Source organism: Manihot esculenta, chromosome 10 (genome assembly GCF_001659605.2).
Source record: "Manihot esculenta cultivar AM560-2 chromosome 10, M.esculenta_v8, whole genome shotgun sequence".
Taxonomy (NCBI): Eukaryota; Viridiplantae; Streptophyta; class Magnoliopsida; order Malpighiales; family Euphorbiaceae; genus Manihot; species Manihot esculenta.
In genome coordinates this window covers 30,393,514-30,411,976 of record NC_035170.2, presented here as the reverse complement: position 1 = coordinate 30,411,976, position 18,463 = coordinate 30,393,514, and the positions used below count along the sequence as shown (strand labels likewise).

The 18,463-nt window shown below is 34.8% G+C and overlaps 2 protein-coding genes and 1 pseudogene across 2 annotated transcripts; all 3 read left to right on the top strand.

Annotated features, from left to right (window-relative positions):
* The first annotated feature begins 1,518 nt into the window (after nt 1-1,518).
* Nucleotides 1,519-4,785, top strand: LOC110608431 (receptor-like protein EIX2). Its single transcript, XM_021747646.2, has one exon. The coding sequence runs from the start codon at nt 1,716-1,718 to the stop codon at nt 4,701-4,703; it is 2,988 nt and encodes a 995-aa protein (XP_021603338.2). The 5' UTR covers nt 1,519-1,715; the 3' UTR covers nt 4,704-4,785.
* Nucleotides 4,786-11,373: 6,588 nt separating this feature from the next.
* On the top strand, nt 11,374-14,673 carry LOC110624524 (receptor-like protein EIX2). The gene has a single exon (XM_021769719.2). The coding sequence runs from the start codon at nt 11,582-11,584 to the stop codon at nt 14,567-14,569; it is 2,988 nt and encodes a 995-aa protein (XP_021625411.2). The 5' UTR covers nt 11,374-11,581; the 3' UTR covers nt 14,570-14,673.
* A 1,234-nt stretch (nt 14,674-15,907) lies between these two features.
* Nucleotides 15,908-18,106, top strand: LOC110624343 (annotated as a pseudogene).
* The last annotated feature ends 357 nt before the right edge of the window (nt 18,107-18,463 follow it).

The following is an 18,463-nucleotide window of genomic DNA, read 5'->3' as shown; positions in this document are numbered from 1 at the left end:
TATTTTTGTGTTTTATTAATGTAAACTGTTGACAAATTGATGCTGAAAAAGTCGAACTAACGGCGGAACTCAACACTTAACAGGACTAGAGGTAGCCATGAAGCCCAAGCCCCATAAGTCCCCACAATCTTTAAGATTGACATGCTGATAAGCTCATCACTTTCAGAATCCAACAACCCAGTGATCTGGTTGATGATCCACACTCGAACATGGCTTGAGGACGACACCTAGTTCCCTCATGGTTATCTTTCTCTGTAGAACAAAGGCGAGATTTTGAACTATAGACAACCGCATTAGAATTTCTAGTGGGTTTAGGTGAGATCCTAGGATTCTAAGATGGTTTGGTTGGTTTCATTTGTATGGGCTATAAGGGTTTGATTTGGTTTTTCTGGGCTTTATTTTCTAAATCCATGGGACGTAAAATTTGCTCTCTGAGTCTTGTAATGTAAATCCAATTGCAGTTAAAAAGAAAATAATAGAAAAAAGGTGGCAAACCTTAAAACAAGTTCCTTTTTTTACTAATGGAGAAGCGAAGAAAGCTACAAAATCTGTCATTGTTCTTTTTGACTAAAATGTTATTAAATCAAAGGAATATAATATTTAAATTAACTTTAAATAAATTATAAAAAAATACAACATTTTTTATAGCAAATTATATGTCTATTTCTTAAATAAATTGTATTTTTAAATGAAAAACTAAATTTTTAGATATATTTTTAGCTGTTAGATCAAATTAGATTAGACTTGTGATAGTGAATATTAATATTTTTACAAGGCTAAAATATTAAATATTATATTGCTAAATTGAAGTATTAAAAGATTAAAAAAGAATAATTACATGGGAAAGACAAGCCTTCCTTATCGGTAGGGTCCAAACCTGAAAACAAGTTATATCAAGAAAACCTGAAGTTACGCCACTTTTGTCAATGGGAAGTGGGAGAAAAACTTTTTGGCTTTATGAGACATACAAGAAAAATTAGATTCCATTAATAAGATTAACAGTAAATTCTCCAATTAAAATTAAATGAAAAATGAACGTGAAAATTTCCAATGTTATGCAGCAGAAATGTTAAGTCGATCAGGACCGAATTTTCAAGATTAACGTAGATTGTAGATGTGGACAGGTGGCTGAATCTCACACTCTTGTCGCAATTGAATCGGGTATATTTATTAAGTTAGGACCGAATTTTTGAGTACTGTAAATTCGCTAGTAGCTCGCTAGACTCGTTCTCCTCTCATACGAATAGCCATTTTCTTGCGGGTACAAATTGATTTAAATAATTTTTAAACACACTTCCTACTTGATTCAAAAGAATTAATCTAAATTATTTAATAATTTGGTGCTGGCTATTATATATAATTGCAATTTGCTGTAAACCGCCGAGAGGAGTAGCTGAATCTCACAAATATTATTTAAATTAAATTATGGAAATGCAATAAACTAAATTATTGAAATTGCAGTAATTGAAGTTGGAAGTGAAGAACACGCCATAGCCTCCATATTACATTAATCCAAAGAAATTCTAAAGTCAAGAAACCATCTATATGTAGAACTGTTTGTAGTTGGCTACACAGAATTGAAAAAAGTTTCCAATTTTTCCCTTTAAATATCATGAGATCATGAAACTTACCTCATGCAGTTTTCCTAGAAAACTTTCTTGAGAATCCCTCTGAATTCTCTGCTACTAAACAGGGCATTATTGAGTGTTTGATCTATGGAAACCTTTCCCTTTCTTTGGATTATCTGTCTGTTATGTGGAGAATTATTATGTGGTGGAGTTGCTCAGTCAGTGCACTGCAATGCAGCTGATAGAGAAGCTCTTCTTGATCTCAAAAGGGGCCTGAATGATTCTTGGAATCGGCTCTCTTCATGGCATGGAACCAATTGCTGTGGGTGGTCAGGAATAGCTTGTCACAACACAACTGGTGCTGTTCTCGCAGTTGATCTCCCAAAATCATCAGGTCTTCAGCCATTAGGTGGAGAGATTAGACCTTCTTTGGCGAAACTCAAGTCCTTGAAACATCTGGATTTAAGTGGGAACAATTTCCATGGTAAAATTCCTCATTTCCTGTCCGATTTGCAGAACTTGCAGTATCTAAACTTGTCATTTGCTGGGTTTAGTGGTGAAATTCCTCCAAATCTTGGAAATCTCTCTAGCTTGCAGTTTCTTGATGTCTCTTCAGTTAGTTTAACTGTTGATAATATTGAATGGGTGAGTGGTCTTCTCTCGCTAAAATATTTGAGCATGAATTATCTAAACCTATCAAGCTTGGGAGGAGCATGGATTGAGCCATTAAACAAGCTTCCACTTTTATCAGAGTTGCACTTGGAATACTGTGGTTTATCAGGTTTCATCTATTCTCTTCCTTCTGTTAATTTCACTTCACTTAAAGTCATGAAACTTCAGTGCAGTTTATTCCATGCCAAGTTACCAAATTGGTTTACAAACATTAGCAGCCTTGTATCTGTTGACATTGGAAATAGTTGGTTGACTGGAAGGATTCCGCTTGGTTTTGGTGAATTGCCAAATTTGCAGTCATTGAAGCTTAATTATAATATGGAACTCTCAGCAAGCTGCTTCCAACTGTTTGCAAGAAGCTGGAAAAAGATAAGAGTTCTTGATTTCTCCATCATTAATTTACATGGTAGACTTCCTGCTCTTCTTGGAAATTTGACATCTCTCACCGATTTTGATCTTCACTTCAATAATATTGAAGGTGGGATTCCAAGCTCCATTGGTAAGCTTTCTAAATTAAAGTACATTGACTTGTCATCAAACAAACTGATAGGAAGCTTACCAAATTCAATTGGCCAACTCAAGAATCTTGTTGAACTCCGATTGAACAGTAACTTGCTTCAAGGTTCCATCCCTTATTCTATTGGAAATTTACAGCATTTGACTATCCTCAAGCTTTCATCAAACAACATAAATGGCACTCTGCCAGATAGTATTGGACTGCTCTCTGAGTTGTCTACTCTTGATGTTTCACTTAATAAGCTGACAGGTATAATCTCAGAAGCTCATTTTCATAGGTTGGAGAACTTGGAGCAAATTATTTTATCAGATAATTCAGTCATTTTAAATGTCAGCTCCCATTGGGTCCCTCCTTTCCAAGTCATTTTCTTGCAGATGAGTTCATGCCATGTAGGTCCTTCCTTCCCTTATTGGCTTAGATCTCAGAAAAAGATCCAAGTTTTAGATTTCTCAAGGGCTGGTGTTTCAGGTTGTATCCCAAATTGGTTCTGGAACATGACTAGCATTCTAAGCTTTCTGAACTTTTCATTCAATAGTTTAGAGGGTCATATACCAAATACATTCAAACTGATTCCCTATGCAATTGTTGATTTGAGCTTCAACCAATTCAAAGGACCTGTTCCTCTTCCAAATGCCTTGTCACTGGATCTCTCTCATAACCAGTTTTATGGTAGTATGCCAGAAAATATCAGTCAAGTCATGTCATCCTTGCAATTTCTTTCACTTTCTAGTAACCAGTTGACTGGTGAAATCCCAGCCTCAATCGGAGCGTTGTCACTCAATGTCTTGGATCTCTCAAAAAATAATTTGGCAGGAAGCATTCCTCCAAACATAGGAAATTGTTCTTTCCTCACTGTTCTAGACCTTCAAAATAACAACTTGTCTGGTAGGATTCCAAATTCTATAGGTCGGCTAAATGGGCTTCAAACACTTCACTTGAGCAACAACAAATTCTCTGGAGAAATTCCATTATCTCTTCAGAATTTATCAAAGTTGGAAACTTTGGACTTGGGGAGCAACATGTTGACAGGAAAATTACCCTTTTGGGTTGGAGAAGCTTTTCCTCTTCTCAGAATACTTAGTCTCAGGGCAAATAAACTTTCAGGAGAACTTCCCTTGACGCTTTCAAATTCGAGTTCGCTGCAAATATTGGACCTGGCAGAAAACCAATTAAATGGTTCCATTCCTGCTAACCTGGGAAATCTTAAGGCCATGGCTCAACAGCAGAAGGTTAACCATTATTTGCTTTATGGAGTGGATGAAAGTCACAACTACCAAGAGAATATACATGTGACCATAAATGGCCTCGGATTAACGTACACCAGGACTCTTTCCTTGCTAACCAGCATAGATCTGTCTGGAAATAATTTAAGTGGAAGATTTCCTGAAGCAATAACAAGATTAGTTGGTTTGGAGGTTTTGAACTTATCAAGAAACCACATCAGTGGCCAGATTCCTGATAGCATTTCAGAATTGCATGAGCTGTTATCTCTTGATCTTTCAGGCAATAGGCTTTCAGGTCCTATTCCCCTAAGCATAACTTCATTGACATTTCTGGGGAATTTGAATGTGTCAAACAATAACTTGTCAGGTAAAATACCTTCTGCAAATCAGATGTCAACCTTTAATGCATCCTCTTTTGCTGGGAACCCTGGTCTATGCGGAGATCCTCTTGCAGTGAAGTGTGCCAATGGTTCAAACGATGGAGGTGACAATTACCCAGATGCTGGAAAGAAACCTGATCAAGATGATAATGGCAATGGGTTTGCAGATAATTGGTTTTACATGAGCATTGGGGTGGGATTTGCTGTAGGTTTATTGCTTCCTTATTTAGTATTCGCAATGAAAAGGTCTTGGGGTGGAATTTATTTTGCAGTTGTGGATGGAACTGCCTATAGATTGTCAAGTGAGAAAATGAAAGCAGCTATGAGGAGAAGAACAGGCTGATTTCGCTTTCTTTTTCTTTTTCTTTTGCAAGTGTCGGATGTAAAATAGCTAGAATTTGGAGAAAGAGACATTTGAGAATAAACTTTTGTCATCACAAGTATGCTCTTTTCTTGTAAATTTGTGTGAAAAGATACTCAAATTAATTAACTCTAAACAAATGCTTGTTTAAATATTATATTAAATATGGAATTATTACCTTTTGAAATAAATAATTTCATTAATTCGTAATAACTTTCTCGATTTTTTCTATTCATTATGAAATAAATAAATAGCAGTTTTAGAAGCATAATAAATAAATAGCAGTTTCAGATGCTTCTAAGACGTCCCACATCTCCCATCGGCAAAAAATAAAAAATTAAAATTTATATAATAATTAATATGAAATTATTAAATAACTTGAGTTAATCATTTTGAATTAACTAAAAAGTAGTCTACTAAAAGTTATTTGGATCAGTTTAGGCCGGTCTGTTTCGGTTGGTATTAGAGCCACCTGTCAGACCCTCGTGAAACAAAGTGGAGCCGCTGAAATACTAGCGAATCATAATATTCAAGGATTCAGTCATGTCTTAACAATGATATCTGATTCAGTATTTAGTAGTAATGAGAACGTCACAAATTTAACTGGTATATGGCAAAAGGAAGAGAGAAATAGATGGAAGAAATCATGTGTTGTATTGTATTACAATTGTCTTTAAATAGACTCTGTACAAAGATAAATACAGTTACCAGAGGTAAATTTACAAATATACAAATATGATATTTAAACTGAATATGTTAGGATATTGGTTGTTTATAAATATACAAATATGAGATTTAAACAAAATCTGTTAGGATATTGGTTTATCACTCCCCGCAAGATTGAGGTACCATCAAGGACACCAATCTTGAATCTCTGATGAGTAAAACTAGTTTTGATCAATGGCTTTGTCAACAAATCAGCCAATTGATCCTTAGAGGACACATGAGCAACTCATATTTCTCCTTTGTGAACCAAGTCTCGTACAAAATGAACATCAATTTCGATATGCTTCATTTTTGTATGAAATACTGGGTTTTGACAAGTGTAAGTAGTAGAAATGTTGTCACAATAAATGGGCAGTGAATTATCTTGCAACTAAACTCCAAGTTCAAATAATAGAGACTTGACCCACATTATCTCAGAAGCTGTTGTTGCTACCGCACGATATTCAGCCTCCATAGATGACCGAGCAACGGATTTTTGCTTTCTGGAAGACCAAGAAACTGGACTATTGCCAAGATACAAGATATACCATGTAGTCGATGTTCTATCCATAGGATCCCCAGCTTAATCTGCATCTGAAAAAGCATGAAACTTAAGAGAATATTGCGGTTTAATAAGAATGCCATAATAAATAGTGGACTTGAGATAACGAAGGAGTCGTTTCAAGGCTTCCCAATGCAACTTTGCGGGGCTTTACATAAATTGAGAAAGCTTGTTTATTGAGAAACAAATATCAGGTCTCATCCAAGTCAAATACTGGAGTGCACCTATTGCCTTTCTATATTCAGTTGCAATGACAATTTCTTCCATTTCTATTCTCTTCAATAGTATTGCAAAAGCTGCAAAGGGTGTGGTAATCGGCTTAGCTCCTTCTATGCTATGAGTAGCAAGTAATTTCTGCTCATAATGGTGTTGAGATAAGAACACTCTCTTCGAAGTTTGTTGCATATCAATACCAAGAAACAAATTCAAAGTCTGCGGATTCTTTAATGAAAAACGAATAGCAAGCTTGTCAATGAATGTTTGCATGAAGGCCTTGCAACTTCCTGTAATAAGAAGGTCATCAACATATACAAGAAAATAACATAATATGTTATCGTTGTTGTAGACAAACAAAGAGTGATCACTAGTAGATTGCACAAAACCAAGACCAAGAACACAACTTCTCAATTCTTGATACCAAGCTCTCGGTGCTTGTCGAAGTCCATATAATGCTTTGATCAACTTACAAACATATCCCGATTTAGTTTTGTCAACAAACCTAGGAGGTTGCTTCATAAATACTTGTTCCTGTAATGGACCATGCAAAAAAGCATTATTAACATCCAACTGAAATATAGACCATTTGTAAGTTACTGCCAAAGTTAAAACTATCCGAATAGTTACTGGTTTTAAAACAGGACTGAAAGTATCCCAAAATCTATTCCGGGTTGTTGACTGTATCCTTTCGCAACAAGACGGACTTTGCATCTATCAATACTACCATCAACATTCTTTTTAACTCGAAAAAGCCATTTACAACCAACCAAGTTATGTTTCGGATCAAGTGGTACTAATACCCATGTTCCATTTCTTACCAAAGCATTAAACTCGTCAGACATGGCAGCGCGCCATTGAGGATCAAGAAGAGCCTACGAAACACATGTTGGTTCATAAATTTTGGGATTGGATGCTTAGTTACTATATTAAGATTTTTCAGCTTAAATATGTTATTTTGGGACCTAGTAACCATTGGATGGGTTTGAACAAGGGGCTGGACAGGAGTAGTAATATTGACATTAGTGTCCGAAGCATCATTATTGAACGAAGTAGACTGACCAGTATGTGGAGGAGAACTTACAGTATTCATAGGCAAAGAAGACTGACCAGGAATGTCTAACAGCAATGGGGACTGACTGGAGGATGAGAAACTCGATAAAGATGGACTGGACAAGCTGGAAGTGGAACCTGAACAAGCTGAAGACGTTGAAACAGGTTCTGCTACAGCAGAAAAAGGTATGACAATAGCTGCACCAGAATTTTCCTGCAATTGAAACGAGACAGCAGTACTAGATTTTGATTAACAGACTGGTCAGAAACAAAATCATACCAACCGAAATTATTTAACGCAGACAAATCAAGCGAACGCCTATGAAATTGATCCTTAACAAAGATGACATGTCGAGAAATAAATATCTTGTTATTTTTATAATCGAAGCAAAGATAGACACTTTGATTCAAGGAATAACCAAGAAACAAGCAAGGAAGTGATTTAAGAGAGAATTTATGTTTTGCATAAGGGTGAATGCATGGATAACAAAGACAACCAAAGATTCGTAAACCAGAATAATTGGAAACTTTACCAAACAATTTAAGAAATGAAGAAGAATAATCTAGAGTAGGTGTTGGTAACCTGTTGATCAAATATACAGTCGCACGAAATGTATAAACCCAAAATTCAGAAGGTAAAGAAGCATTGTAAAGAAGAGTTAACCCGGTTTCAATCACATGACGATGTCTATGTTCAGCAGCTCCATTATGCTATGGAGTATGAGGGGGCGTTTAAAGATAATTAATGCCATGAGCTTGAAAAGAGATTTTAAAGCAATAAACTCCCTTCCCCCATCTGTATATATAAATACAATTTTTGTTTGAAAGGAATTTTCAACCAATTTCTGAAAAGCTGGAAAAATAAGAGCAACATCAGATTTAGCTCGAAGATGATAAAACCATATATATTCAGTATAATGATCAATAAAGATTAAATAATATTTATAACCATCTCTAAATTGAACTGGAGCAGGACCCCATAGATCATAATACAATAATTCTAAAGGACGAGAACTCGATAATGACGAAACACCAAAAGACAGTCGATGACTCTTATTACAACGACAAGAATCACAATTTATTTGATTAACTTTAGAAACTGGTAAAGAAAAACGAGACACGACATAATTAAAAAATTTTGTAGCTAGATGACCTAGTCGTTGATGCTAAGAAGAACTAGACGCACGAACACTGTAACGAGCAAAAGGATGAAAGGAAAATCTGAAGGATGACAGACGATATAACAACTCCTCAATTTTGCCCCTTTGAAGAATCTCCCCCGTGAACAGATCCTTAACAATAAAAGAATCAAAGAAAAATTCAATCAAAACATTATTTATAAGACAAAATTGAGAAACGAAAATAAGATTCTCGTTAGCTTATGGAACACATAAAACATTTTCTAATGAGCAGGATTTAGATGGAAAATACAAAATTTTTGATCCAACATGTGTTATATGCAAACCTGATCGTCAGTAAGGTGCAACTCATCTAAGCCATCATATGGTTTGTGCAAGTACAGATTCTGAAGGTCGTTAGTGACATGATGTGAAGCACTTGTATCAAGAACCCAACTGGTCACACTTGAACTACCAGTATTAACAGAATGAGCTTGAAGTCTAGGATTATTATTTTTGAAAAAGTCCTTAGCCCGGAAGCATTAACGAGCACTGTGTCCTGACTTTTCACAAATCTGACACTGAATCTTGTTAGAAGAATTTCAAGTAGTATAAGAATTTGAGATATTACCAATTCTGGTCCTATAAGCAGCCGAGCTACCTTGACCAGTAGATCGAAAATTCTGCTTGGGATAGGAACCCTTTCGAACACTATGAGCAGTTAATGGAACAGGATCATAAGAGGAATCTGTACTCTTAAGATATATTTCATGAGCCAAAAGTTTATCCTCAAGTTCTTCATAACTTATCATAGTATCACGAGCTCGGATTGCTGCGGCTATGTCACGAAATTCTAATCCGATACCATTCAAAACATAGACAATCAAATCCACATCAGAAACTGGATTACCTGAAAGAGCTAAATCTTTTGCAATATTTTTTATTTGTTGCAGGTAATCAGAAACTTATCACGTTTAACAGTTGATAACTTTTCACGAAGAGATAAAACTCTTGCTGCTGACTTATTAGCGAAGGCAACTCGAAGTTTTTCCCATGCATCAGCTGAAGTTTTCGCTGAAGAGAGAACATGCATAGCTGAAAAACTTGTTGAAGCTACGATCGCTGCTAGAATGAGTTGATCTTGACAAACCCAAAACTCATAATCTGGATTTGCTATTTCTTTTGTTGTGTCTTCCTCACCAACTTGAGTAAAAGCAGGTGGAGGTGGCAAAGACTTATCCACATAACCCATAAGATTATGACCACGAAAAACAGGAAGAACTTGTGCTCGCCATGTAGGATAATTTTGTGCAGACAGTTTCAATGGAAACTGATTAGAATTGAAAGAAATCAAGTTTTTGCCATTAGAATGAGGCAGACTTGTAGGACTTGATGAAGACATGGTGAACAATAGAAAAATCAGAAACAAATTAAAGAAACGGAGGTGATTTAGGATCGGAAAAAAAAAAACAAGTATACTTTTTATAACTCTGATACCATAAAAGGAAGAGAGAAATAGATGGAAATCGTGTGTTGTATTGTATTGCAATTGTTTTTAAATAGATTCTGTACAAAGATAAATACAGTTACAAGAGATAAGTTTGCAAATATACAAATATGAGATTTAAACAAAATCTATTAAGATATTGATTTATCATGTAGAATGTCCCACATTCCACGTTGACAATTTACAAAAACGTCAAAATTGTATATAATAACTAACAAGAAAGTAGATTTAAAATTATTTGAATTCGTTTGGACCGAACGGTTTTAATCTGATCTATATTCATGAGTTCTAAAATATGAGTTTTATCCTTCCTTCCATGCATGGTAATATAAAAAACAAAGAAAGAAAAAGAAACTTGACCTGTGTTTGCTTTTCAAAAAGTATTATCAAAATTGTATATAATAACTAACAAGAAAGTAGATTTAAAAAGTATTTGAATTAGTTTGGACCAAACGGTTTTAATCTAATTCTAACCCATATTCATGAGTTTTAAAATATGAGTTTTATCCCTCCTTCCATGCATGGTAATATAAAAAACAAAGAAAGAAAAAGAAACTTGACCTGTGTTTGCTTTCCAAAAAGCATTATCATTTTTCCAAAAGTAGCTTGTCATTGGGTTTATTATTTTTTATTAATTTATTTCCTTCAGAATTTGAAAAATGAGATAAAAGGGCGTGGCGTCCATAATGGGTACAGAAAGGAAGCTTTGCCTTTAGCATTTCCAATCTAAGCTAACTATAACAAACACGTATTAACAAAAAGGGCGTGGTTTTGTCTTTGACGGTACCATTTTCTTCCTGGTTGTGGGTGTGCTTTCTGGGCTACTGGTTATGGATTGAGTCTTCAGTTGGGTTTGTAGTTAGTCTGTGATGATTTATTTTATTATAATTTAATTAATATTATAAAAATATTAATTAAATATATATAAATTTTTTAAAATAATATATATAAATAATAATTTTACTATTAACGAGATAATAATACTAATAATTTAATGAAATTATCCATTTTTTTTTATCAAGATCTTCTGAGATTTAATGAAATCCACATAATATGTTTTAATCATTATTATTTTTATTTATTATTGTAGTAAATAATTTTAATTTTTAAAATATAATAATTAATATTTTATAAGTATAAAATTTTATACATATAAAGTAAAATATTTATTCATTTACTGAATTAAAAAAATGATTTTTTAATTTATTGAATAAAAAGGGTAATAATATATTGAAAGATAAAAGAAAAAAAAAATTACAAGCGAAAGAAAAGCATTCCTAATTGGTAGGGTTCAAAAACCTGAGATGAGAATACGCTGCATCAACAAAGCCTGAACTTACGCAACTTTTATTAATGGGAAAAGCTTTTGGCTTTTCTCTAACAGGACTGACCGTAAATTCTGGAATTAAAATTAAAAAATGAACATAAAAGTTTCGAATAAAATAAAATAAAATAAAATAAAATTATTGAATTTGCAGTCATTAAAGTTGGAAGTGAAGAACACTCCCAAGTCAAGAAACCATATGTGCAACTGTTTATAGTCAGCTCTACATAATTAAGAAAACTTTCCAATTTGTTCTGGTTTTGCCTTTAAATATCATGAGATCATGAAACTCACCTCATGCAGTTTTCCTAGAATACTTTCTTGAGAATCCCTCTGAATTATCTGCTACTAAACAGGGCATTATTGAGTGTTTGATCTATGGAAACCTTTCCCTTTCTTTGGATTATCTGTCTGTTATCTGGAGAATTATTATGTGGTGGAGTTGCTCAGTCAGTGAACTGCAATGCAGCTGATAGAGAAGCTCTTCTTGATCTCAAAAGGGGCCTGGATGATTCTTGGAATCGGCTCTCTTCATGGCATGGAACCAATTGCTGTGGATGGTCAGGAATTGCTTGTCACAACACAACTGGTGCTGTTCTCGCAGTTGATCTCCCAAATTCATCAGGCCTTCAGCCATTAGGTGGAGAGATTAGACCTTCACTGGCGAAACTTAAGTCGTTGAAACATCTGGATTTAAGTGAGAACAATTTCCATGGTAAAATTCCTCATTTCCTGTCCGATTTGCACAACTTGCACTATCTAAACGTGTCAATTGCTGGGTTTAGTGGCGCAATTCCTCCAAATCTTGGAAACCTCTCTAGCTTGCAGTTTCTTGATGTCTCTTGTGGTGGTTTAACTGTTGAGAATCTTGAATGGTTGAGTGGCCTTCTCTCGCTAAAGCATTTGGCAATGAGTGGTGTAGAGCTTTCAAATTTGGGAGCAGCATGGATTGAACCATTAAACAAGCTTCCACTTTTATCTGAGTTGCACTTGCAATTCTGTGGTTTATCAGGCTTCATCTATTCTCTTCCTTCTGTTAATTTTACTTCGCTTAAAGTCTTGAGCCTTACGGGCGGCCGCTTCAAGGCCAAGTTACCATCTTGGTTTGTGAACATTAGCAGCCTTGTGTCTGTCGACATCTCATATAGCATGTTGACGGGGAGGATTCCACTTGGTTTTGGTGAATTGCCAAATTTGCAGTCACTGAAGCTTGATTATAATCTGGAACTCTCAGCAAGCTGCTTCCAACTATTTACAAGGAGCTGGAAAAAGATACGAGTTCTTGATTTATCTATCAATGAAATACATGGTAGACTTCCTGCTCATCTTGGAAATATGACATCTCTCACCGATTTTGATCTTCACTTCAATAATATTGAAGGTGGGTTTCCAAGCTCCATTGGTAAGCTTCCTAACTTACAATACATTGACTTTTCATTAAATAAACTGACAGGAAGCTTACCAAATTCAATTGGCCAACTCGAGAATCTTGTCGAACTCCGATTGAACAGTAACTTGCTTCAAGGTTCCATCCCTTATTCTATTGGAAATTTACAGCACTTGACTATCCTCAAGCTTTCATCAAACAACATAAATGGCAGTCTGCCAGATAGTATTGGACTGCTCTCTGAGTTGTCTACTCTTGATGTTTCACTTAATAAGCTGACAGGTATAATCTCAGAAGCTCATTTTCATAGGTTGGAGAACTTGGAGCAAATTATTTTGTCAGATAATTCAGTCATTTTAAATGTCAGCTCCCATTGGGTCCCTCCTTTCCAAGTCATTTTCTTGGAGATGAGTTCATGCCATGTAGGTCCTTCCTTCCCTTATTGGCTTAGATCTCAGAAAAAGATCGAAGTTTTAGATTTCTCAAGGGCTGGTGTTTCAGGTTCTATCCCAAATTGGTTCTGGAACATGACTAGCATTCTAAGCTTTCTGAACTTTTCTTTCAATAGTTTAGAGGGTCATATACCAAATAAATTCAAACTTGTTCCCTATGCATTTGTTGATTTAAGCTTCAACCAATTCAAAGGACCTGTTCCTCTTCCAAATGCCTTGTTACTAGATCTCTCTCATAACCAGTTTTATGGTAGTATGCCAGAAAATATCAGTCAAGGGATGCCATCTTTGAAAGTTCTTTCACTTTCTAGTAACCAGTTGACTGGTGGAATCCCAGCCTCAATCGGAGAGTTGTCACTTGATGTATTGGATCTCTCAAAAAATAATTTGGCAGGAAGCATTCCTCCAAACATAGGAAATTGTTCTTTCCTCACTGTTCTAGACCTTCAAAAGAACAACTTTTCTGGTGGGATTCCAAATTCTATAGGTCAGCTAAATGGGCTTCAAACACTTCACTTGAGCAACAACAAATTCTCTGGAGAAATTCCATCATCTCTTCAGAATTTATCAAAGTTGGAAACTTTGGACTTGGGGAGCAACATGTTGACAGGAAAATTGCCCTTTTGGGTTGGAGAAGCTTTTCCGCTTCTCAGAATACTTAGTCTCAGGGCAAATAAACTTTCAGGAGAACTTCCCTTGACGCTTTCAAATTCGAGCTCGCTGCAAATATTGGACCTGGCAGAAAACCAATTAAATGGTTCCATTCCTGCTAACCTGGGAAATCTTAAGGCCATGGCTCAACTGCAGAAGGTTAACCATTATTTGCTTTATGGAGAGGATGAAAATCACAACTACCAAGAGAATATACATGTGACCATAAATGGCCTTGGATTAACGTACACCAGGACTCTTTGCTTGCTAACCAGCATAGATCTGTCTGGAAACAATTTAAGCGGAGAACTTCCTGAAGCAATAACAAGATTACTTGGTTTGGAGGTTTTGAACTTATCAAGAAACCACATCAGTGGCCAGATTCCTGATAGCATTTCAGAATTGCATCAGCTGTTATCTCTTGATCTATCAGGCAATAGGCTTTCAGGTCCTATTCCCCAAAGCATAACTTCATTGACATTTCTGGAGAATTTGAATGTGTCAAACAATAACTTGTCAGGTAAAATACCTTCTGCAAATCAGATGTCAACTTTTAATGCATCCTCTTTTGCTGGGAACCCTGGACTATGCGGAGATCCTCTTGCAGTGAAGTGTGCCAATGGTTCAAACAATGGAGGTGACAGTTACCCAGATGCTGGAAGGAAAGCTGATGAAGATGATAATGGCAATGGGTTTGCAGATAATTGGTTTTACATGAGCATTGGGGTGGGATTTGCAGTAGGTTTATTGCTTCCTTATTTAGTATTCGCAATGAAAAGGTCTTGGGGTGGAATTTATTTTGCATTTGTGGATGGAACTGCCTATAGATTGTCAAGTGAGAAAATGAAAGCAGCCATGAGGAGAAGAACAGGCTGATTTCGCTTTCTTTTTCTTTTTCTTTTTCTTTTGCAAGTGTCGGATGTAAAATAGCTAGAATTTGGAGAAAGAGACATTTGAGAATAAACTTTTGTTATCACAAGTATGCTCTTTTCTTTTAAATCTGTGTGAAAAGATACTCAAATTTAATTAAAATACTACTCAAATTTTAATTCTAGTTTTAATATAAATCACTATTTTAATTTTAATTTTAATTTTAATTAAAATACTACTCAAATTTTAAAAATAAATATATTTAATCATTAAATTAAATTAATTAATTTATTATAATATATACTTTTTATTTTTAATTTCACTAATAAATTTTAAAAATATATATCGTCTCATTGACTAAATTTTTTAGATTCGCCTATGCTCCAATGTATCAGATTTTCTTAACTACCACGCATCAGATTTTCTTCAAGAATTAATTAATAAACAAAATGCTTATCGTGCATTATGGGAAGAACATTATATATAATTAATGTCAAATTCTCTTTTTCTTCTTTAAATTAATTAACTCTAAACAAATGCTTGTTTAAATATTATATTAAATATGTAATTATTTCCTTATGAAATAAATAATTCTATTAACTCGTAATAACTTTCTCAATTTTTTCTATCCATTATGAAATAAATAAATAGCATAAAATTCAGCTGTTTGAGCTGCTTGATGCACCCATTGACAAAACATTATATATAATAATTAGTATGAAACTATTAAATAATTTAGATTAATTATTTTAAATCAATCGAAAACTAAATGTAAAAATTATTTAAATCAGTTTAAACAGAAATGTTTCAATTTAATGGATGAGTTCTAAAATACAAGCTTTATCCTCCCTTCCATGCATGAAAATATATAAAAAAAAGAAAAAGAAAGAAAAAGAAACTTGACCTGTGTTTGCTTTCCAAAAAGCATTATCATTTTTCCAAAAGTAGCTTGTCATTCGGTTTATTATTTTTTATTAATTTATTTCCTTCAGAATTTGAAAAATGAGATAAAAGGGCGTGGATAATGGGTACAGAAAGGAAGCTTTGCCTTTAGCATTTCCAATCTAAGCCAACTATAACAAACACGTATTAACAAAAAAATTCAGAAAAAAAAAAAAGAAATGAGTCGAAAAATAGGAAAATTTAAAAGATAAAGAAAACTTTTGCTGCTGAGGTTTAATCAAACCTGAGAACACGCCTGTTTGAACATTTACCCATCACTTTCTAGTCAATTAAAGATTTGGAAACTGTGAAAATCTGTTCCAATTTTCCCTTTAAATTTCCTCAAAGTGAATCTCTCTGCATCAGTTTTCATAGGAAACTTTCTTCTAAAACTCCCACTTGATAATATTCATGGAGACCTTCAAATTTCTTTTAATATTCTTCCTTTTTACAGGAGAATTAGCATCTGGTGGAACTGCTCAACTGGTGCACTGCAATGCAGCTGATAGAGAAGTTCTTCTTGACTTCAAAATGGGTCTTCAAGATCCAGTGGACCAGCTTTCCTCATGGCAGGGAAGCAATTGCTGTCAATGGCTGGGAATAGCCTGTGACAATGCCACTGGAGCTGTAATTTCCATTAATCTCTCCAGCCTTGATTTGGTTGGTGAGATTAGTCCCTCAATCACAAAACTCAAGTCCTTGACACGTCTGGTTTTATCACGGAACAATATCAAAGGTGAGATTCCAAGCTTCATTGGAAATTTACAGCATTTAGCTTATCTTGGACTCAACTCTAATAAGCTAAATGGTACTCTCCCAGACAGCTTAGGACTGCTCTCTGAGTTGTACTTCCTTGATGTTTCTGACAATGAATTGACAGGTGTTGTCTCAGAAGCACATTTTCTGATGTTAACTAAACTGAAGTACTTGCTCTTGTCTGAAAACTCTCTCATTTTCAATATCAGTTCCAACTGGGTCCCTCCATTCCAGATTCATCAACTGGATTTTGGGTCAGGCCACTTAGGTACTTCCTTTCCCATTTGGCTTAGATCCCAAAGAGATATGGGAGTTTTAAGACTCTCAAACTGTAGTATTTCAGGCTCCATTCCGAACTGGTTTTGGGGCATATCTGGCTCTATCTATCTTTTAGATTTTTCTTTCAATCATTTAGAGGGCCGCTTGCCAAATCCGTTGAATGTAAGTTTCGTTCCTGATGTTGTTGATTTGAGCAATAACCACTTGAAAGGACCCATTCCTCTTCCAGATGCCTTAGCAATAGATCTTTCCAATAATCAATTCTCTGGTCATATTCCAAACAATATTGGTCAAATCATGCCACATTTAATATTCCTTTCCCTATCTGGCAACCGGCTGACTGGTGCAATCCCAGACTCAATTGGAGTTCACCTTGAAGTTTTGGATCTTTCAAGAAATAATTTGACAGGAAGCATTCCTTCAGGCATAGGGAATTGTTATGATCTCAAAGTTCTAGACCTTCAACACAACAATTTGTCTGGAGGGATTCCTAGTTCAATGGCTGAGTTGCATGTTCTTCAAACACTTCACTTAGGCAAGAACAGATTATCAGGAGAGATCCATTCTCTTCAGAATTTTTCACATTTGGTAACTTTAGACTTGTCAAACAACAGGTTCACAGGAAATATACCACCTTGGATTGGAGAAGCTTTTCCATCTCTTAGAATACTTAGCTTGAGGTCAAATAACTTTTCTGGAGAACTTCCCTTGGCACTTTTTAATATGGGTTCTTTACAAGTTTTGGACCTAGCAGAAAACTATTTGAATGGTTCCATTCATGCTACCATTGGTAGTCTGAAAGCCATGACCCATCAGCAAAACTTTAAGGATACTTTGTTTTACCAAAGTGTTAAGCAGTACACGTACCACGAATACATATATGCAATGAAAAATGGGCTTGAACTGCGGTACACCAAGACTCTCGCCCTTCTAACCAGCATAAATCTTTCTGGAAATGATCTGCATACTGCATGGAGAGATTCCGAAAGAAATAACAAAGTTAGTTGGTTTGGTGGTTTTGAACCTGTCAAGAAACCATATTAGCGGCCGGATTCCTAAAAACATTTCAGAATTGAATCAGTTGTTATCTCTTGATCTCTCAAGTAATATGCTTTCTGGTCCTGTTCCCGAGAGCATGTCTTCAATGACATTTTTGGGAAGTTTGAATCTGTCAAGCAATAACTTGTGAGGCAGAATTCCATATCAAGGTCAGATGACAACTTTTAGTGCATCATCATTTGCTGGAAATTCAGGTCTTTGTGGAAATCCTCTTGCTTTGAAGTGTCCAGGTGATGAGTCAAACAATAGTTCATATGTTGGAGGGGAAGATGAGGCAGAGGAAGATAATGGGTTTATTGATAAATGGTTTTACTTCAGCATTGGATTGGGATTTGGTGTCGGTTTGCTGCTTCCTTTTTTGACATTTGCAATCAAAAGAACCTGGGGTGGTGTCTACTTTGCTTATGTAGATATGGTGGTTGTTAAATTGTCGAGTCCAAGAAACTGAAAATTGATTGGATCTTTCATAGTCCAAAAGCATTATCATTTTTCTAATGAGAGATTGTATTGTACGCATTAATTTTCCTTTTGATACTTAAAAAATAAAATAACTTTTGAAAAAAAAGCCACTATCAAATGTTAGGACGCGATTAAAAATAGGAATAATTAAAAAAATTATCTTGTAATTTAATATATTTTTAAGCAAAATTCTGTATTTTAATTTGTAATTAAAAAATCTCATGAAAGTAAAGTGAAAATTTTTTATCACCATCGTTAAATGTTATTGATATATTATAATTTATTTTTTAATATTTAGTAAAAATTATATTTTAATTTATATATTTAAATTTCATTAATTTTTCAAAATTATTACTAATTGATTTTTAAATATCATGTTAGAATTTATCAACCGTAATATAAAAA

Bases quoted from the DNA above. Each gene is read 5' to 3' on its own strand.
- LOC110608431 (XM_021747646.2), top strand. From the start codon at position 1,716: ATGGAAACCTTTCCCTTTCTTTGGATTATCTGTCTGTTATGTGGAGAA.
- LOC110624524 (XM_021769719.2), top strand. From the start codon at position 11,582: ATGGAAACCTTTCCCTTTCTTTGGATTATCTGTCTGTTATCTGGAGAA.